The sequence below is a fragment of the Periplaneta americana genome, chromosome 3 (assembly GCF_040183065.1).
Source record: "Periplaneta americana isolate PAMFEO1 chromosome 3, P.americana_PAMFEO1_priV1, whole genome shotgun sequence".
Taxonomy (NCBI): Eukaryota; Metazoa; Arthropoda; class Insecta; order Blattodea; family Blattidae; genus Periplaneta; species Periplaneta americana.
The window spans coordinates 154,315,361-154,338,765 of NC_091119.1; the positions used below are offsets into that span (position 1 = coordinate 154,315,361).

Consider the following 23,405-nt stretch of genomic DNA (forward strand, 5'->3'; position numbering starts at 1 on the left):
TGAGCACTGTAAATGGTATCGTTCAGTTGTCACAGTAATCCACGAACTCACGAAACCTGTGTACACATATAGACCTAGCGCTGGTGTCAGGATTCGAAGTTATTAGTCAGACACATTTTTCCTATGCGGCGAGTTTGGGTTAGTGAGTTTTTAGCTCACCACAGGAAAAAAAATCATAAGACATTATCAATACTTATTTTGACGTAGAACTGCGTCTTTGTATCCTGCACGGTAGGTCGCCAACTGTTCGGTAACGACGTCCAAAAAAGTGTTATAAATTATAACTAGGGCTGAAAAAAAGTATTCATTATAGACTACGCTGCATCGTACGTAGAGCTCTGTGTTTACAAAATGCTTGTGTGTACGCGCGACTAGTTAAAGTAGCTTCTGCTTGTACAGTCCGCTCCGTATGAATGAACTCATAACAGAATTTATATTTACAGGATTACTTATGTTTCAAATTAATTAACTCGGAACAACTATTAAATTTACAAAAAAATACCATTATCAGTTCAGTCAAATACAATTTTCCCGCGTTCTGAATTCAGTCCTCTTTATTATCCATTCTTTGTTGGATTTTTGTTTCGGCATTCTGATACAACCTCACGTCACTCAAGCAGGGCTACTATTCTGCAGTGTTTGGGAAAAGTGACATAAGTCAGTTTCCACAAACATTTTTTATTAATTTATTGACAACTTACGCAACATCTGCTCGCTTGGGAAAAGAGACATAAGTATTTCTCCCATTACAATAATTCATACAGAAGAAAATCAAATCGACATAAACCAGTGTGAAGACAGTTTTTTCATCTCCTGTGCCACTTTTCCCGAGCACTACAGTATAAAGGAGAAAGTCCACACCTGTGGTGTAATGGTTAGCGCGTCTGCCCCCGAAACCAAGTGGCCCGGGTTCGAATCCCGGTCGGGGCAAGTTACCTGGTTGAGGTTTTTTCCGGGGTTTTCCCTCAACCCAATTTGAGCAAATGCTGAGCAACTTTCGGTGCTGGACCCCGGACCCATTTCACTGGCATTATCACCTTCATCTCATTCAGACGCTAAATAACCTGAGATGTTGATACAGCGTCGTAAAATAACCTACTACAAAACTTTTGAGAATCGAGTGGTCACACTCTCTGCTCCTTACAGACAGTAGAGTAGAGACACCCGACAACTCGACGCTTTTTGTAAACAATGTATATAGAAATTATTTACTACCCTGATATCAAAACTTTTTTTTCAGCCCTAGTTGTAAGTTATAACATTTGAACACACAAACATAGCGAAACGAAAAGTATACCACCGTGTAGACATCCGTACGAAATCGGTTGGACTCTCTAGGCCAGAGATGACGTAATGTTCCCGTGTGGGCACTGTTTACAGTGTAAGCGGGAACGTTATGCCTATCCCTGCTCCAGACCGTCGAGACGGGTTGGGGAAAACATGCCTCTAAAACTGCGGTCCGGCGCACAGTGGTCTAAAATCCATATTTAGGAGGACAAATGCAGAAAAATGACATGTAAAAAAATGAAATTAAACCCTTAAATTATTTTTCCTATATAACTGAGTAACACTCAATTGATTATCTTAATCAGCGGAGGTGGCTGCATAGCGAGATAAGAAGCCGGTAACATGCCACATTTCGCCACCCAGCATTTTTACTCAGCAAGCGCCGCGAGTTTGCCGTTTTCCTTGTGCTGTAACTCTGTTGTAAGTGGTCGATTCCATTCATATTTGATACCAACATGTCAAGTAGTTCTTTAGGTATGTAACACTGTTTATTTTTGTTACATTTAATGTTATTATAGTATGTAAAATTAGCATGAATTGACACGGGACAAAATTTAAATATAACCAATGAGTGCAGACTTTGCTAAGGTAGAGAAAAAAAAAACCCTTTGGTTCGTCCAAAAATGATTTTTTTTTCACTTCCTCCTCTATTTACCTCTATTTTAAATCTAGTCTTAAGGTGCGCAGATTTGCGGAAGTAATAATTTATGAGCACTATTCTTTCGAGGTGCAGTAGTGCAATTTTTCTCGGTTGCAGTTATTTCAATATCTGTGAACCGAATCTGCTTCCGCAGTATAATTCAGGGAATTCAAGATGACAGCTTGTTAATTATGCACCAAATAAGCTTCCCGAGTGTCCAAAAGGTGCAATAGTACCTAAAATGTTACATTTTCCCCTCCATAAGATTTTGTCTAAATGCATCCCCCTGTAAGGGGCACTTCTGCTTATATCAACGTAAACAGAGTTTGTACACAAAACAAATGTACTAAGTGTAACTACTGTATACAATTTCATAAAAATCTGTTAGATAGGACAAAAGTTACTAATTTTGTCTAATTGCGCCCCCCCTATAAGGGGTAGTTACACTTAGACCAACGTAATGAGAGCTTGTATACAAAACATACATGCTACCTGTAACTACTTTGTAAAATTTCATAAAGATCTGTTAAATAGGAGAAAAGTTACTAATTTTGTCTAATTGTGCCCCCTATAAGGGGTAGTTCTCCTTATACCAACGTAATCAGAGCTTGTATACAAAACATATATGTTCCTTGTAACTGTTTTGTAAAATTTCATTCAAATCTATCAAATAGGAGAAAAGTTACTAATTTGTTTAATTGCGCCCCCCTATAAGGGGTAGTTCCCCTTATACCAACATAACGAGAGCTTGTATACAAAACATACATGCTACCTGTAACTACTTTGTAAAATTTCATAAAAATCTGTTAAATAGGAGAAAAGTTACTAATTTTATCTAATTGCGCCCCCTATAAGGGGTAGTTACCCTTATACGAACGTAATCAGAGCTTGTATACAAAACATATATGCTACTTGTTACTGCTTTGCAAAATTTCATAAAAATCTGTTAAATAGGAGAAAAGTTACTAATTTTGTCTAATTGCGCCCCCCTATAAGGGGTGGTTCCCCTTATACCAACATAACGAGAGCTTGTATACAAAACATACATGCTACCTGTAACTGCTGTGTAAAATTTCATAAAATCTGTTAAATAGGAGAAAAGTTACTAATTTTGTCTAATTGCGCCCCCTATAAGGGGTAGTTCCCCTTATACCAACGTAATCAGAGCTTGTATACAAAACATATATGCTACTTGTAACTATTTTGTAAAATTTCATAAAAATCTGTCAGATAGAAGAAAAGTTTCTAATTTTGTCTAAATGCGCCCCCCTATAAGGGGTAGTTCCCCTTATACCAACGTAACGAGAGCTTGCATACAAAACATATATGCTACCTGTAACTACTGTGTAAAATTTCATAAAAAATCTGTTAGGTAGCTGAAAAGTTATTAATATGTCCCGCTAAATTTGCATTCTAGACCACTGTGCGGCGGCCGTATAATGCTCATAACTTCGTGACATCTGATCCGACCCGAATGTTTGAGTTGTCGATAGATTGAGGGCGACTACATAAACAAGAAAAATAATAATACTGGATATTTTGGACCCTCAACTTTCAAAAAAGTAGTTCTTAAAATTACGAAATTCAAATATTGAAAGAAAGCAAAAGTGGAGAAGAGCACAACAGGAGAAAAGGGCATCTTAAGACGAATCAAATAAGTTCAAGGCCGCTGCCGAGTCAAGAGAGTGTGTAAGGGAGCAGCGGAGCACGAGATCTCCGTGGACTCTGTGGCTGTAGAATGGCGAGACGTGTCACTGCAGCCGTCTATATCTGCACAAACAATAGTCAGTAAGCATACTCTGTAAACCATATAGCCTATCCGCCTTAATCTGTAAGCATACTCCGTATTCCGTAAATCATTCATTCAATGAAAGAAACAAATTGAAAACATTTCTTTCGCCTATTTCGCCCACAAAATGTCCACACCTGTGGAGTAACGGTTAGCGCATCTAGCTGCGAAACCAGGTGGCCCGGGTTCGAATCCCGGTCGGGGCAAGTTACCTGGTTGAGGTTTTTTCCGGGGTTTTCTCTCAACCCAATATGAGCAAATCCTGGATAACTTTCGACGCTGGACCCCGGACTCATTTCACCGGCAGTATCACCTTCAGCTCATTCAGACGCTAAATAACCTAAGATATTGATAAAGCGTCGTAAAATAACCTACTAAAATAAAATAAAAATTTTGCCCAGAACGGCCTCGCTGACAAACACAGTTCCCATTTTCTACTATTTTTCAGTTAATTAAAATCAAGCAAAGCAACAGATAATGGAAATAGAGACTGTCATTGGGATTGCCAAGAAAATGACGGTAAAATGGGAATAAGCCTATTCTTAATCCTACGTTCCGCGCCGTAGCGTCGTGGTCCAAGGCACCATGCCTAGCACTCGTGTTACAGAATGCGCGCTGGTTCTAGTCCTCATAAGGAAGAAATTTTCGGATAAACTTCAGAACACGGATACCTTCCTTTCCCTATTACCCCAAAATTCCAACCTTGTGCACACAAAATAAATTGGCACTGAAAAGTGTCTTTCCGTAAGCATCATGATGCACATTCGACGAACACAAACAAATCTGCTCTTTTCAATATTTTAAGATAATTGTTGTCAATGAGATATACGTATACTGAAATATTATCAAATTTTCTCATGAAATTTCGACCAGTGTATGGGACCGGTGCCCACCCAGCATCGTGATGCATTTGGGGAGCTATGATAGACAGCGAAGTCCGGTTACGACAACCAGTTATAACAGCTGGTAGATAATCGTGCTAACCATACGATAGCTCCTTTCTGGTTGGATGATCGTCCACCTCTACGGAAGCATGTGGTCGTGAGGCCAGCAGTCGGCTGGTCAGTCCTGGCTCTTAATGGGCTGTTGCGCCGCAGATTTTTTTTCTTAATCCTACACAACATTTTTCACAAATCCCGTCTCATCATTTACAGAACTTGAATCCTAGTCCCTAGCATGAAAATACAATGCATTTCCCACTCGGTCATGTTAGATATATTTACATTATTTCTCTGTATTCATAAAATTCACAACCATATAATACATATTCACAACACTCTTCTCTCGTCAAATGTGTCCCAGCTTCCTTCCTCTCCTCTGCTTGACTAATATTTCGCACGCATCTCATGCCGCTTTGAGGCTGTCCTGGTGATCCGAAATTGCACTGATAAAACTGTATGTGTCTTACAGGTCTCACACGGGGCGAGGAACCCTCGGTGAAGTGTCGATTCGGAGGTGCCGAGTACGACGTGGGCCAGACATGGCACCCGCGCCTCGAAACCCAGGGCACCGTATTCTGTGTGACCTGTCAGTGCTACCAGGTAGGTACTGATCGTCCGATCAATTTCTACCGTCCCTCTTGATAACACACTTCTAAGGCATCCTGCTTAGGACTCGCGTTACGGAATGCACGCTGATTCGTATCATCATGGGGGAAGAAATTTTCTCATGAAATTTCGGCCAGTGTGTGGGTCCGGTGCCCACCCAGCATCGTGATGCACTTGGGGAGCTACGATAGGTAGCGAAATACGGTTGCGAAAGCCAGCTATAACGGTTGGGGGGATCATCGTGCTAACCACACAATACCTCCATTCTGGTTGCATGATCGTACACCTCTGCTTCGGCATGTGAATTTGAGGCCACCAGCCGACTGGTCGATCTGGTCCTTCAAGGAATGTAGCGCCACAGATTATTATTTTTAGTTTGATAACTGTACGGTATAGGCCTATTATGAAACTAGTTTTTAATGTTATATTCATTGCACAAGTCAATGAGCGACACTCGTTTGTATGGGCCTAACATTATAAATGTGCTTCATACGCTATTTTTGTACGACAGTATTATAAAACAATTAATAAAGAAATAACATATTAAATTTGTAATGATGTGTAGTTTGATATCATGCCTATGAAGAATGAGTTGCTATGACAGCAGAGATGTATCAAATATTATTGCAGGGCAAATCTTTTAATATTAATTTTATAGCACAAATTATGCCATCGTGATAGATGTCATGACGTTTTAATTGGCATGGTAATATTTTTCGGCACAGGAACAATAATGTGGCATATTGTGCACGAGTTTTAGTAACTGTAAAGACTGTTTATAGCCTATGTTACTTTGTAGTAAAAATACTTAAGTCTACACAGCCAACAATTCAGATAGCCTTAATATAGAAAGCAGGGTGTTCTTGCCACGTTTTCATGTTAGTATTACAGACCGAAGCTTCTCGCATTTTCCTATCACGATATATCAGAATCGAAACATCTAAAGAGGCCTTTGATGCTAAGCCTACCTTTCAAAAACAAACTTGGTATCTCTGTATATTTGGTTTTTTAAGAGTTTCTGTCTTAGTTGTACAGTATTGTGCTCTCTGTAGATAACTTTGTGTGGTATACTGCACAACGCCTCAACTCCCTACTGTTTGTGTTTAGTCCGGAAAACCGGAGGGGAAAGTTACGGGAGAGTGATTCTACAATACTAGCCTCTTCCTGCCCTGTGAATACCGCTGAGACAGACTTGGAACAGACTATTCGACAGCTCGCTATGGCAGAGGCCTACTTGTAGATTTGTTCTCTTTTGTGCAGCCTTATCGACTTTCTGCTGTTACACAGCTGGCCGAACGTCTAGAGTACCAGTTTATCACATTGGAAACCCAGGTTCAAGTCCCGCAGAGTCCGAATAAAATAAAATTTGTAACGGACAAAACGTTACACAGATCAGAGCTACAGAGTCGTTACACAAAACTCCCGACTCTTAATGACATTATTAATGCTACGCCTAGTCCACCGCTGTGGAACAACGTGCTGTATTCGCACAAGAGAGCGACCGTTCGGCGACAAATATATTTCATAAGCATTCCTCGAACGCCGGCAGGCAACGGAAGGCGGGAGCCGGCGTAGGGACGAGTGGGGTTGCTGCTCGAAACCTGGGTACGCAGCAAACCTTAGTGTAGTCAACCGGTGGGGTGGGAATGCGCCCAGTTCGAGGGTTAGCGCAATAAATCTTCTAGGTCATAGTTCTGGGTCGTAGTACCCCCTCCTGAAAAGCAATTCAATTCAATGCAAAGTCTAATGAAAAGGTAAAGTGTACTTCAAAACATTTTACCACCAGTACGAGATCGCTATATGATCATAATATCTGATAATATAGGGTGGAAGTCACATAACTGTGCAGATTTTAACAGCTTACCCGTATTCCTTGCATAGAGTACAACAAAAAAAATTCTGCTACCTTATTAGTCCCAAATGAATACTTTTCTTAGAAAATACTTTTTTCTCAAATGTTAACACTCTTTTACTAGATAAGTACTGTCCATACGATTCCGATTTTTGCTCTTATCATTATAGAAGCTCATAAGTAGGGGGCGGATATTGATGAAAAGTCATCTTCTTATTTTTCACATTAGGACGATGCCTATTAATAGACCTATAGAAATCCTTTCTATGTTAATATCAACGCAAAAAAAGTAATTTATTATATTGCATTTTTGACGTTTTTAAACTAATAAGTCATTTTTATATTTTTCGGCACTTTTTGGTCATTTTTAATACTTTGAAGAACTTTTAGATCATTTGGAATGCATTTTACTGTCTTCTTTACCGATAGGTCTGTTAAATCTTTTCTAACCAAATAGGTCAGTAGTAATTACCTACTGAATAAGTGAATAATAGTGAAGTTTGAGTTTTACAGTTTGGAACAGACTCTAAAGTCCATCCCTCGTTCTACTGAAGGCTTCACTTCACATAACGGAAGTAGTATAAAATGCTTGATAGTAGCTTAATTTAAGTGAGGACTTCGATCGCTACTGTTCTTTTGTCGGTACGAGGGTGTCTTTAGAATTTATGTTTGGAAAGGAGAAAACTTTCACCATGTCCTGGACAGGACGTTGTGTCCTCAAATGGTTCGGAAGGGATGTATACTGTGGTAGATAGTATTTTTAACACAAAGATTGCAAGAATGCACGCTGCGCCCACAATTTGTTTCGTCATTCACACTGCCTCATCTGGAAAACCTGGTAACAATAGTGAAGCGCGAAAGGAGGAGGAGACGGAGAATGAAGGCATTGACATGGACCACCCCTGATTGAAATACATTGTAAACCCTCATTAAAATCTATAGTTTTTCCTTAAAACTTTCATTTTGTTGCATGTTCTTTTCTTTTATCTTAGCCAAATTCCAGGAAGTTGCCTCCTCTCTCCGAGATTTGCAGGGCAGTCATTGAAACAAGATAACTAATTTTTAAGAAGTTGTGGTGCGAGTACGGTGAATAATATTAAAATGTAATTTTCTTTTAATTGTATGTCATTTTTCCATTAGTTTAAGGGCATTTTAATGATCATTTTAAGTAGATTTTTAGGTCATCAACATCCGCCCCCTACTCATAAGGTATGTATTGTTTTGTATTGTATTTATTAACATTCATGGTATTCATACATGCTTACAGCTAGAATATGGAACAAGTCAAAAAACTTAATACTATTATAAAATCTTAATTTATAGTCACAGTCTAGATGAAATATATACAGAAGAGATTTACAATATAGTCTACTAGTACAACACAAAGTTTTAGTATCAATTTCATGAAGTGTTATTGAATGTTATGAATTCACCTACAGAATAGAAGGCGTGAGAAATTAGGTACTTCTTTAATTTGGCCTTAAATAATTTTATGTTTTGAGTTTCATTTTTTATATCGATAGGGAGGCTATTAAAAATTTTTACTGCCATATAACGCACTCCTTTTTGATAGCACGATAGACTTGCCGATGGAGTATGAGAGTCATTTTTTGACGTGTATTTATGCTATGAACTGTTGAATTAGTTACAAAGTTTTCACGATTACATACGAGGAAGATTATTAATGAAAAGATATACTGACAAGCCACGGGCATTATTTGTAGTTTTTTTTAAATAACCCTACACGATTTCCTAGATTTGGCACCTACTATTATTCTAATTACTCTTTTTTGTAATAGAAATATATTGTTACTATCTGTGGAATTTCCCCAGAATATTATTCCAAAACTCATTACCGAGTGGAAGTATGCAAAGTATATTGTTTTTAAGGTATTGATGATTTATCCCTTTGCAGTTTCTCAATACAGTAAAATTGACAGTTTCTTGTAAATTAAATAAAAATATTAACACGTTCGGATGTCCGAAACTGATTTAATACAATGTAATGTATTTAAGAGCTTTGGGACCCAGGAGCCTAAGGTTTATCGGATACTTGTCTGGGGATGGAACTTGGCCCTTTCAGAGCCGAGGCATGATCAACCGTCTCTCAACATCAAATTCACGAACTGAAACAGTCATTGCATATAGGGCGCACAATGGATATACACTATCTACCGAAAAGTAATTGGGCACTGTTTTTGCCCCTTTAGAACCTCGTGGTACCACCTCTTGTTGCTATAACAGCAGCCACCCTGTCAGGCATGCTCTCCACTAGTTTGTGTAGGATATCCACTGGAAGGCGTCGCCATTCCTCGTGCAACATGGCACTCAGTTGGACAATGGAATTGGCCCCATGTTTCGGCGGCTACTATACAGTGGTATGAAGACGATAATGTTCACCGGTTGGACTGGCCTGCACAGAGTCCTAATCTCAATCCCATCGAGCACCTTTAGGGGAAATTTCACCGGCGATTGAGATCTCGGGAGATGCGGCCAACTTCCATTGTCCAACTGAGTACCATGTTCCAAGAGGAATGGCGACGCATTCCAGTGGATATCCTACACAAACTAGTGGAGAGCATGCCTGACAGGGTGGATGCTGTTATAGCAACAAGAGGTGGTACCACGAGATTCTAAAGGGACAAAAACAGTGCCCAATTACTTTTTGGTAGATAGTGTAGATTTAGGCTCTAAGTGGATTGGACATGTTGAAATGAAGAAACATCTGTGATTAAAATGTTAACGTACAGTAAAACCAGGTGGGAAGAGATGTAACGGTAGACTGAGAAAGAAATGATTACAAGATATCGAAGAAGGCACTAAGGAATTGGAAATTACGGGTTGGAGGAGGCATATACATTATAAAAGGATTAGACTTCAATTTGCATGGCAGACTTTGATGCTTTAAGGAACGTTGCGCCAGTGGAAGAATTTAACACTTGTTTATTTACAAAGAAAACATTTTACCGTGAAACACAATATTTACACATATGACTTCAAACGTTTAATGATATCGTGAAGTGAAATACTTGCAAAGATTTTCTGGGAAAAATACCTCCTCCTTCTCCTCCAGTTAAAATGATTTCGAAGAACGGAGAGGGGGATCCTCGAAATGGTAGAGTTTATTTCTTCACTAAAAATTAGTCGTGTTAGAGGTGCGCGATTGTTTTCGTTCCCGTTTTTAAGAAGGTTCATTTACGCGGTATTACTCTATAACAATTACTCATAAAGTCATATTTAACACTGTAAACCATTATCAAGTATATCTAATCACTGTAATCAGTTAAGGGATGAAACGCTGAAGAGAGCAAGGTCTTCCACGCCATTACTCTTGTATATTTTGATACTATAAAATGAAAACATTTCAGGAAACAGGCTTCTGAGAATGTAAATATGACGTGACGACGGAATGGCGATGCGCATTTTTATTTGAGAGAGATGCACGCAATCTGGCTGATGAATCCCCTGAAGCCCTCTGCTGAAATTTCCCGGAACTAGGAAGCTTTCACACAGGTGAAAAAACATTTATAATTACCTCAAATTGTCTTGCCCCCTTTACTGCACACACAGACCCCGCAAAAAACGCAATGTAATATACGCATGTTGTTGACTTTAATGTAATCGCAAGATAATGTTTATAATGACAACTGGAATGACAAACAGTAACAGATCTCTCTCACAGCGCGCCATTAAATACCAAAGAATGTAAAAACAGTGTGACAGCACAAACAAAACGAATAAACAAGAGGTTACTGACTTTAATTTCGGTAAAATCATACTGTATGAATATTAAGAGGGCTCCACATTGTGAATTACAGCAATATTACTATCTTATTTCGACGCTAAATAACCTAGTAGTTGATACAGCGTCGTTAAATAACCAACTAAAAAAACTATCTTATTGACAATTCAAATTAATGAACTTGAAACTAAACACAGAACTTCGGTTATTCACAAAAAATAACTATTCCGATACGTAAATATGATCCTTAGATTTTGGTGAAAATTAGGTTATTTTATTGTAATAAATTGATACTTGAAAATAATCTTTTTATTTAGTTTCGTACTTTATTTTAATCTATTTGTATTTACATATACTGTATATCTGTATAGACTATTTCTACCCAATCACATTACAAAGCAATCTATTAACATTTACTGACTTGTGGATTCACCTTATGATGACAATGCTAAGGACTGGTCTATGACATCTGAAGTACAGTAGTGGCAAAAAAAAAACCGGACCGACCCTTGTAGCTGATTTCAGAGCCTTGTTCACTCCAGAGCACTATAGACTGGTAACTAAGACTTTAGTGGTTCGAATCCTGCCTGGGAAGGAAACTTTTTTTTGTTCCTTATTCAAATTTATTCCCAATTCTTTTCGATTGCAGCGATATTTTACTACTTAAGTAACTTATTATTCCAAAAACATGAATTTTATCAGCAATCGAAAAGTATTGGGAATAAATTTGAATAAGGAACAAAAAAAGTTTCCTTCCCAGGCAGGATTCGAATCACGAAAGTCTTAGTTACCAGTCTATCGTGCTCTGGAGTGAACAAGCTCTGAAATCAGCTACAAGGGTCGGTCCGGGGTTTTTTTTTTTTTTTTGCTACTACTGTACATAATGTAATTTGAACATTTTAACGATTTTATATTGCGATCAAATACTATTTGAATGCATGATTGTGAGCTTGTGATGCTTACTACTTACACTGCAATTCTTGCTTCTTTCGCTTTCTATGTTCTGTCACATAACCCGTTCGACTTTGTTTTGCATCTTTTGATTCACACATAACTGTGTCACGCAACAATATGTTTAGCGCTGTAAGTGCAGTTGTTTTATTAGTAAATTCAATAAAACTCTAAAATTGTTTGAGATATATTGATTTTGATTATAGCATTGGAAGCTCGTTAAATGTTACGCTTGTTTATAGTAATGGGTGTGTAAAAGTATAGGACTACATGACGTTCAGGATTTCGTACTTTTCCTGCTTTATCTGCCACAATGTATAAAACTATAAAGCAAAAAGAGCACAATAAAACAAAGAGCGTAATGTGAAAGCTTTTTATTTATGAATATATTACATACACATCTTACTTATCAGTACTGAGTAATCAGCCCTTAAAGTTTTGGTTGCGGTCAAGGCGTGTTATCTGTTACGCTGCGCGCGTGTCGCGAATTTCGTGATACGAATTTCTCTAACGCAGGGGTCATCAGCTTGAAGCACTATGGAGCGCGGGTTAAGGCTGGTTCACAATAAATCGGGAACGGAAACGACAACGAGAACGAGAACGGAAATAATGTTAAAATAAATGTATTTAAATGTGAGCATTCACAATTAACTATTGTGAATGCTCACATTTAAATGCACTTATTTTAACATTATTTCCGTTCTCGTTCTCGTTTCCGTTCCCGGTTTATTGTGAACCAGCCTTTACCTGCTCCGCTGCTCCAAAGCCGCGTGGTTTAGAGCAGGAGTGCTTTTACTCTTATATGATGAAAGTCGTATCCTCATAGCCGTTCCTTAGTTTGCCGCATTGGGATCGAAATGTGTTAGCTGTCTTCCGATGTAGGTAATGGGAACAAATTGGTTGTTACCAATCTGACAATTCTAAACACAATATATTATGAACAGAGTTAAGAAGTTCGTACCAAAACTGTTAAGTTGTGTGAGCTTGGACCACATATCTACTAAATGAAATGTAGTGACGCAGCTCTCAACACCAAAAAGACAAACATGTACAGTCGGGTGGTAACCAGACTTATCTTTGTGCCAATGATCCATGGCCTTACAATCAGAAACAAAATGAATAATTTGTTAACATTGTATAAAAAAACAATAATTGGCAATTACATTATTCGTAATGTTCAATATAAAATAATTTACCCATACATATAAGAATAACAAAAAAAATACGTAATAATGTGTATCTAGCCTTTTTACAATTAATAATAACTTACATTTTCAGTTTAACAAAAATATAATTTTGTATGTTCATAAAAATAATTATACCCTGAAAATGTTCGTTCTACGTCACAATATTTAAATTCTGCCATGTTAAAAACTTCTCACTAAACTACACAATTCCGCTGCAAACGTTACCACGTAATGAAACTGCTTCTCTACTGTGCATATTGCTGTAATGTAGTTACGAAAGTCATCCATCCACAGTTGCGGATATACTGTGAGTTGTTTATGTGAACAGAGTATATTATACACAGCAGACAACTAGTGAGATTATCTATATGCTGCACAAACCTGAAATCTGTTTTGGTACGAAATTCCTACCTCTAATTACGAATATCCATTATTTACAGGATTTGTTTGTTTTATGACACTGATATTATTATTATCATCATTATTATTATTATTATTATTATTATTATTATTATTATTATTATTATTATTATTATTATGTAGTTGCTGTTTAGTCAACTGTCCGAAGACAGGTCTGAACCTCACGAGTGATACCAAGAAGGCATCACTTATGAGGCTACTAGATCAGGAGATAATGGGGTAGGATGGCCAGTTCCTTTCCCATTGTTATTATTATTATTATTATTATTATTATTATTATTATTATTATTATTATTGTTATCATAACCCCGCCAGTGAGCCTCATATCTCTACTTCCCGCAATATTCGTCCAGTGGGCTTGAACAAGACTAACGCTATTGTACAGTAATAAGAGTCAATCAAATTATGTACGACTTACACAGTAATACCAGAAGCAAAATATTATGTATTTACAGCTACGCAAACCTGCTAAGGCTCTGAGTACACAATTTTACATGACCTGAAAACTACACAGTGTTTTATAGGTGTTTCCAACAGCATTTCCAAATAAAATTCCAGCTGCATGCTAGAAATTTAGATACTGCGTGGTTGCGCTATCAGGGAAGTTTACAGGAAACATCGCACAATTTGAAAAGCTTCGACTAAATTTCTAAAAAGTGTTAATGAGTTGTCATGCTCATAGTACAGTTAGTAAAACATGATGTGTCTCTCGAGGCTTGGAAAATTATTCCTTAAATCCATTCAATTGTGAGCTCTTTTACTAAGGTAACGGATTTAAAGCTTTCTTTTCTCACGGTAATCCTATTTGCAATAGAAACTTCTTTGACGTTGAACCCCTTTGACATGAATGTGTGTCTGAGTTCGAGTCCCTAAGTATACAGAATGTTAAGAAAATAGAAAAAATAAAATAAACATGGGTCGTAAAATTACTTGTTGCTTGATATGAGTACTTGTTCATCAACATCATAAAAGACGCTCATTGTGATTTGTACTAAAAAGAAGAACTTAATATTCTGAGAAGTAATATTCTGAGAGGTGGTGGTATCCATCAAAACAATGTTCATGTTTGTTAATTTCAAATGTCATTGTAAACTACAATGAACGACCTCTTTGGATTTAACAGTTACGGTTTAATTGTTTTATACTTCTTTGGCTTCGTTCAAGACATTTGAAGCGTTAATATTTATAGAAGATGCCGTTTAGCGTTTCAGACACAGTCACAAAGGTTTTGGAGTTCTGGTCCTCCATCCAGGCGGCTCGGGTTCAATCCCCGGACATGTCATGATGGAATTTATGGTGGAAAAAAGATGTTACAGAGGGTTTTCTGGGTACTCACGTTTCCTTCTACCATTCCAGCATTTCATTTAACATCTTCAATACTTAAAAATAGATTGGGTTAAAGTCTTTGGAGGTAGTAGTCTACGATGCTGATATTAGGAAGGTTTTGGTGGAACTCTGGATCCCTGGGGCTTATCAGGTACCCATCTGTAGATGGGACTTGGTCCTGTCAGGGCTGAGGTAGGGTGAATCACCTAGATTTCACAAATGTAACACGGGCCACCTGTCGGGCGCACAATGGGCCAAAGCAAGTCATAGTTAGGCTGACCAGAATTCCCGGATTTCCGGGGACAGTCCCCAGTTTTGAGTTACTGTCTCTGAGGAGCAAATGTCCCCGTTTTTGTTCCTGGAAATTAGTTTTGACCCCAGAAACTTTGATTTTGTTTCAATAACATTTTACATACAAATATTTAAGTATCGCGATTCATACACATTTCTGAACGTTCCTTAGTATAAGACAGAAGAACCAGCGAGCACAGTGTGAGATATTCTGCAATCTTTGAGAAGAACATACCATCAGCACGTAGAGCTGAAAACCCGGGTTCGGGTCCCGGTGTTGGAGAGAATTTTTCTCTGTTCTATCCATCCTATGTAACGCAGAATTCCTGTACGGAAATATCATATGTACTTCGGTACATTATAATAATATGATATGCATAAGTAATCAATTAGTGATTCAAGAGGCGCTCATCCCATCGGATCCCGGCCACTTAGTCACTCGTAATGAGTGCACCTCTGTACATAGTGCATTGGACATTGAGTCACTGTCACATATTCTGTGACACAGTACATGAGGGTAGGTCACAAAAGGGAAAACTGAGAAATGGAACTTAAACTGAGGGGACTTGGTCCGACATCGGAACTGGAATCCGGTGTGGCTTAGTGGATAAAGCGTCAGCACGTAGAGCTGAAAACCCGGGTCCCGGTCCCAGTGTCGGAGAGAATTTTTCTCTGTTCTATCCATCATTCATCATATATCATTTTTGTCTTTGGTCATCTTAACATTCGCGTTCCGCGAAAGCGTTAGAACTGTTGCAGCGTCCTTTTTAAGTAGTTTAAAAAATGAGGAATTTTGTAACAAACCAACAGATGAAAAGTGGTATGATGTTTTTCAACATTAAAAAAATTCCATTCTATTTGAAAATCTCAAAATAGTGTCATTAATCATGTGTCTTCCAAGCAGTAATTCTTCAATTGAAAGACTTTTCTCCACAGTGAACTCAATTGGACTGAAGAAAAGTCAAGAACAAAAGTTGAAAGAGTTAAAGCACAGTCTAGTATATACAGTCACGAAGCTTGAGTTTATGAGGATACTAGGAACAATAGACTGTGCAGGTACTATTTCGCATTGTCTGTAATGAGGCGATAGTAGCGAACCTAGTGGTTAGCAACTATCTATGGATACATATTTACTACGCATTGAGCTTCGTGACTGTATATACTAGACTGTGGTTAAAGCCTTGTTAAAGTGAAAACAAACTTTCATTTCTCATGTGAAGAACTTAGTGTAAAGCTGTATGGGAATGAATAGGTCCTTAAAAAGTTATATTCTTCAGACAAGTACTTGTAATATGTGTGTTAGAGTTCAGTGTGTACAATATTATGTGAAAGACTACCATGCATGGGTCAGTACTGAAATTGAATTCTTAGTTGCTATAATTATATATAGGAGTTACGTGTGTTTATGTATTTCATTCAAAAAGTTAAGATACTCTACAAATTTAGTGTGCAAAGTTTTATCATTGTATTTACTGTTAGGACATGAATTTTCTACATTTCAACGGAGAGTGACTAGGTAAGTGTCTGTGGTTTTTCTTGAAATTGCCGATGTCTCCTGGTCAGCCTAGTCATAGTGCAAAGACTCGTTCCGAATCCGGCCCTCAAAAAAACCAAGTCAAAGCCACCTCTTCATCTTCTCTATTTCAACTAGCGCTGGATAACAGCTACAGTAGAAAGCATAACAAAACAATCCGAATGCCGAACCCATTGGAACAGGCTTTCGTTACTGTCTATGAGATGCACATTAACTGAATTAATTTCAGGGAGGAAGAATGAACTGTTCGAGCAGAGAATGCCCCGTCACCTGTTCCAGCAGCGAAGAGGACTCATCAGATTGCTGTAAAATTTGCGCGGGTAAGTCCCAAAATAATGAAGAGCATAGAACATAAATTTGTTTACTTTCAAACACAATCGTAAATTTATACTTAAACGTAACAAAATTTCTTCAGCTGCAGTTCGCATAGGAAGCTTCCAAAACTCCTAGTGGAAATTCACCAACCAATTAAACCCATTCCAGGAAAAAACAAAGAAAAGGCATAAACTCGGATATTTATTGGCAGCGAATTTAAGTAAAAGATATACAGGGTGTTTCAGAAATACTTTGACAAACCTTGGAGGCATGTTCCTCACACCAAAACAAGAAAAAAAGTTCCTATAAACATATGTCCGAAAGTTCTTAGTTTTTAGTTATTAATGAAAAAATATAATGAAACATCTGTTAGATATTGTCAGCTTGGTAGCAAGTGTTGCAACTTTAATCAATTCAGAAACTTATTATGCGAATGTTGTTAAGAAATACAGAGTACATAGCGAAACTGACAACTGCATTGTGACGTGTAAATGTGCCCTGATCACAGATGGCGGTAGCTTTGAGTTTATGCACATTGATACTTTACCGTTTTTGGAGTAGTAGGACAAATTGCCTGGTTAATGTTTTTCCGGGATTTTCCCTCACTCCATGAAGTGCAAATGTCGGTAACTTTCGGCGCCGGATCTTGGGCCCATTTCGCCGTCATTATAACCTTGATCCGGCATGGCTACTTCCATTCTCATGTCATCCTATCGTATAGGACGAAAAGGATCACAATGGGTTCCCTAATCTCAGAACAGGGCGCAAATAGCTGCACGCAAATATGCCCGACGCTAGCAAAAATAAAACAATAAACTCGAAGTAAGTTTTCTTTGTGTTAATTCTTTCAGTAGAAATATATGCTGTACTAAAGTTCTACAACTTTACTGCTGACGAACAAACGACTAGCAGGAAAGTTTCACGGCGTAAAATGGAATAAGTAACGTATCGGTGATGTCACATCAAGAAATTTTAATTCTCGAGTCACGTGACCTTTCATATATTATTTCGAAGTAGGGGAGAGTTGGGTAGTATCGGACATCGGGTAATATCGGACAGTGCGTTTCTTTCATCTACCACAGATGGTAGTACCTGAATGACGTGGTTACGTAAGTGTATGCGACATCACAGAAACGTAACCATTCCATTCAGGTACTATCATCTGGTTGTAGATGAAAGAGACTCACTGTCCGATATTACCCGATGTCAGATACTACCCAACTCTCCCCTAAGATATATGTTTTCGAATGTATTTTCAGATAATACCGTAATTCTCACCAAAGAAATTTACTTTCGAATAAAAATAAAACTCATGCATATCCCACAAGGTTCTACCTTACCTATAAGCGCTCGCTGCTCACTGCAACGCCTCGACCCGGGTTCAATTTCCGGCCTGGTCGTGGCAGAATTTATGATGTACAAAGAAAACATTGCAGAGGGTTTCTTTTATTCTTGCATAGTCAAGAATGCAGTAGAATCTTGAAGGTTCCTCACCGTAACGTCGTGGTCTAAGGCGTCATGCGTTATGAGTGAGTTCTGATTCAGGTCTCCATGGGAGAAGGAATTTTCTCATGAAATTTTGGCCAGTGTATGGGACTACTACTCACCCAGCATCATGATGAATTTGGGCAGTTTCCAGTTCCGCGAACCAGCTATAACGGCTGGGAGGGATCATCATGCTAACCACACGATACCCCCGTAATAGTTGGATGATCGTTCATCTCTACTGAGACACGTAGACCTGAGACCGGCCTTGGCGTTCTATGGATACAGATTTTCGAAGTTAATACAGTAAGGGCCTAAGATTTATCTTAGGATGTGACCTGACTCTGTCAAGGCTCAGACAGAATGATCCACTGGTCAGCCACGGATTCACGAATGTCATCCAACCCATCTGTCGGACTTGGACAATAATCACAAATACACCGGTGATTCTGTGACTTTGTTACAAACTTTTAGGGTTGGTAGAAATGATCAATATGAACAGTTTTCACATAGGAACCCATGTTACGAAACGTACCGTTTGGACACACCGAAGTGAAATTTGAAAGTTTTAAAATATTGGAGCTACAGTTTCCTTTTCTGCACATACATTATTTGGCATATAAACAGTATATATGCTAAATTGGTAAATATGTATTTTATACATTTTTAAAGTTTTTCACAGCAAGTTTTTTTTTTTTTTTCATTTTCTTATGTAAAAGTTATCATTATTTTTAACTGAAACTTTATTATTATGTTCAACATACTATCATTAATGATAACTGGCATGAAAAGTTTAACTGTGCGCAGTAGTTTTGTCCAAAAAATAACATTACTTTAGATGAAATGCGAAAAAAAAATTGTCACGACTACAAATTATTAAAAAAACGCCTTGAAATTCTTCTTAAATATCCATGCGAAATTTTATACAGTAAGCCTATAGATTAAGGGAGGCATGGGGAAAAATTATGCAGCTATCAAGAGTAAGTATAAAAAATAAGTATTTTTTCGTGAATTTGTTTTTATTTGGGTTATTTTACGACGCTTTATCAACATCTCGGGTTATTTATCGTCTGAATGAAATGAAGGTGATAATGCCGGTGAAATGAATCCGGGGTCCAGCACCGAAAGTTACCCAGCATTTGCTCGTATTGGGTTGAGGGAAAACCCCGGAAAAAACCTCAACCAGGTAACTTGCCCCGACCGGGGTTCGAACCCGGGCCACCTGGTTTCACGGCCAGACGCGCTGACCGTTACTCCACAGGTGTGGACTTTTTTCGTGAAAAAATATCACTATTTCAGTTGAGTATACCCTTAAAAGTTTGATAAATAGTTCATTTAATCTAAGTGTCGATTTTTTTATTCATGAACTTACAAACGATCTAAATATATGGTAATATTTTACACGATCATACCAGTTTCGCACAGAAAATAGAGGCAAATGTTATTAAACAACTGTAGCACCTTTTATGCTTCCATAGTAGCCTACAATAAATATGAAACGAGAAACTGCGTAATGTTCTATGAAACCTATAAACCACTATACACACACAATATTATGTCCAATATATTGGTGACAAACTTACCAATTGATGGTTTCTGTATTGCAGAGTCCAAGTCGTCTGGCCAAAAACCGTCTTCTCATGACGTTGTGGCATGCATACACAACGGGCGCATCTACAAAGATGGACAAAGCTTTCCATCAAATTCGACGGGCATGAAAGTAAATGGCCCAAATCAATGTGTCCAGTGTAAATGTCAGGTCAGTAACACAAACTGTTATAAGTTCAAATAAACTAAATGAAACTAAAGTAAGTTAAAACAAAACTAATAAGATTTGTAGACTATACAGAGTGGAAGTGAAATAGTCTTGCAGATTTTCAGAGCAAATAGCTCATGTTGTATGTAACAAAAAAGTGTAATACCACATTAGTGGAAAGTTCATAGTTTTCTGAGAAAAAAAAATGTTTTTTTTCCCCAAATGCTTAACACCATCTTATTCGGTAACTATTGCGAGTAGGATCGTGAATTCTGTCCATATCGATAGAAAATCTAATAAAGAATCATTTATCCCTCTGGCGTATTTCAAAAGCGTGAACTCTTTTCGTGTAAATTTAATTTTAAAACCACTAATTTCAAGCCACTGAACGATGCGAGCAGATTTAACGTCGTAGCGAGAGAGGGAGCTCACGTATAGAGTTCGTTGACCTCTTACATTTGTATTACGAGAAGAAAGACGACTGTTAGCGACGATGCTGCCAGACTGCTGAAACTTCCAACTTAATTTTTTAATTAACCATGAATTTAATCACGAAACGTAATATAAGTTTTCTATTCCTTTAAGTGTACCCTATCGCCCCTTTCAATCTGTAGGGTTATTTCACTTCCACTGTCTATAGTTAAAACCAGAACTAGTATGACATAACAAAACACTGTTGTAAGCAGACATCAAAATCTTGATTATGCAATAATACGAGATAGCAATAGTTGTGTTGTACAGATAAAGAACAAAAGCAGGTTATTGATGTACATTTTCCCGTTTTATGTAGATAATAGATAATTTCCCTTTATACTTAAGAAAGTGCTCCTGCTGTTTAAACATCTAAAATACTATTTTAAGTACATATTACTTATCAAGAAACAGATCAACTTAAAATATTCTTCCATTCTAATAAGAAAGTTTTTCACAGGTTCGACAAGCAGACGCTAATTTTTCAATTTGGTTGTGTCATGTCATAATATTGAAAGGTTGTAATCCACATTATAAAAGAATTGGGATATACATTACATCAATTGACTTACTATAGTGAAGATGTAAATGAAAGATCACTTAAAACGAACAATGACATAAGTGATAATGAAATAGCTGATGAGTAGAACTATGTTACAACAGAGATGTAATCGTAACTTGAGAATATTTTTTTGTCTACACTGTAATTCATAACATGAATTGATATTTTTGATCATCCAAACCCTAATATTCATCACTTTCATGTCAAAAAGTACCATCTCCATTTTTAAATACGGTATGCAATAAAATCTGAACTTCATAATCAATAACAGAAATACTTTGTAGAATCAATCCAGTTAACGATGTTAACATAGTGATTCAACTTCAATTCAGTTCTGAAAGAAATTACAGTCTCAAACTAATTTTTTTCGTTTCCTGTAAAATTGAACTTCTTGGAGTTGGTACCTTTTGGAAACGAACTTCTCATAATAACAATCAATTCAGCAGTTGAAAGTTGGCATTACACATATTTGTTTGTTCAGGAAGGATTAGTGTTGTGCGAAGTACAAACATGTCAAGAATTGAGCTGCCACGAGCCAATGCATAATCCAGACAATTGCTGTCCACAATGTCCAGGTCAGTATAGCTTAGAGAAATAGATTCTTAAAGAAAAAGAATATAAATCTTATACTAACAAGAAACCATAACATCCTATTCTTTTAATCAAACGATGTCTTGTGCACGTGTCTACACTAATTAAAATCTCACTTCATCTGGTACCGCATACTACGGCTAGTTTGTTCTTTATTTAACGATATTTTAACAACTATAGCGATATCATTTCCGCAGAACGAACCAAAATAATAATCATCTTAGGGTGAAGTCCATACAATTCACATAACCTATGCCGTTTCTTGCATTCACGTATAGTTGCGCATAATAGATGCGCTTACGCACTGCTGTCACAGATGTACCTATATCCTACGAATAGTCTGTTCAGGTTAGTTTTAATTCGTTAGATATTTTTATGTTATTCTGTGCTTCTGCTCATTTCAAGTAGTTTCAGTTTTATTCTGAAGTTCTATCGACTTCCTTTTCAATTTGTTTTCCTTCCTTCAACTCTTAACCAATCACATTTTCACAATGTATCCTTTCTTCCCGCGGTATTACGTGACCTACCACACATCTCAAGACACACGTGTCCATTTAGTGAGTTGTGATGCAAACGTAAGTTGCGAGCTAGAGTGAGCACAATAATATGGTTGCGAGCATTCAGTACTGTAAGATGTAGAAATGTTTCCTCTCTCAACCCCTTTCACTACGCCGTGCATGACAGGATTGGTGGTATCAGTGGCGCTCTATAGAAGTCGTATTCTTCCTTGTAGATTGTGAAGAAAAGAAACTTCCATTCACAATGGGAGGAGAAATTTTTGTTTGTAAGCATCAAACAATATTATTGAATGCGTCATTTTCCGCAAGGTTTTACGTGGATTTTCAAAGCCAATATAAAACGTCACATGTTAGTTCCAGCATTCTGATTTAAAGGATAAGCTCTACCTACATCATCATCGTCATCGTCATCGTCATCGTCATCATCATCATCATTATTATTATTATTATTATTATTATTATTATTATTATTATATTTATATATGGTTCTAATGTTATATACTAGTTAACTGGTGTGAATTATTATTATTATTATTATTATTATTATTATTATTATTATTATTATTATTATTATTATTATTATAGTTTTTTCGCTTGTACCATTATAATCTATGTGTCAAACTATATGCGTGAGCAATTTTTTTCACAGATGAACAGTGTGAAATCTAAGTACAGGATAATTATGTATATTGGACAAGAACTTTTGGCACATTATGCCAGATTACGAAGTTGTTTTCGCTCGAGTTGATGAAGAAGATAAGAGAACAATAATGGTTGAACATAATTTTTACCCATTAATATATATATATATATATAAACCAATTTCTTCACAGTGAATCATTTACTGAATTGATATAGGAACGAGGTAATAATTATTAGTTAATAACAGTTCATTAATATATCAAATGCTATATATTACGAAGCATCACACGTTGGCTCAATGAAGAAAGTAACATGCATTACATTCATTTGTGTTATATTAAAAAAAGTAACTGTAGAGAAATTTTGTGTAAATATATACTATTTCTGTTGATAATTTGATGAATAACCAGCCATTGGTAACAGCTAAATGAAGCAATCCACCACTGCCACACTATGTGATTTGTATCAGCTACCTCTCCATCCCCACTCCTCAAACGTA

General features: G+C 37.2%; 1 protein-coding gene across 1 annotated transcript in view; it reads left to right on the forward strand.

Annotated features, from left to right (window-relative positions):
* Window positions 1-23,405, forward strand: part of LOC138696693 (chordin-like protein 2) — a 97,791-nt gene that overhangs the window by 61,436 nt on the left and 12,950 nt on the right. Inside the window, exons 2-5 of the mRNA XM_069821988.1 lie at window positions 5,127-5,257; window positions 16,796-16,886; window positions 19,974-20,125; window positions 21,637-21,730. Of these exons, the coding sequence (XP_069678089.1) occupies window positions 5,127-5,257; window positions 16,796-16,886; window positions 19,974-20,125; window positions 21,637-21,730 (468 nt within the window). The remainder of the gene's footprint in view (window positions 1-5,126; window positions 5,258-16,795; window positions 16,887-19,973; window positions 20,126-21,636; window positions 21,731-23,405) is intronic.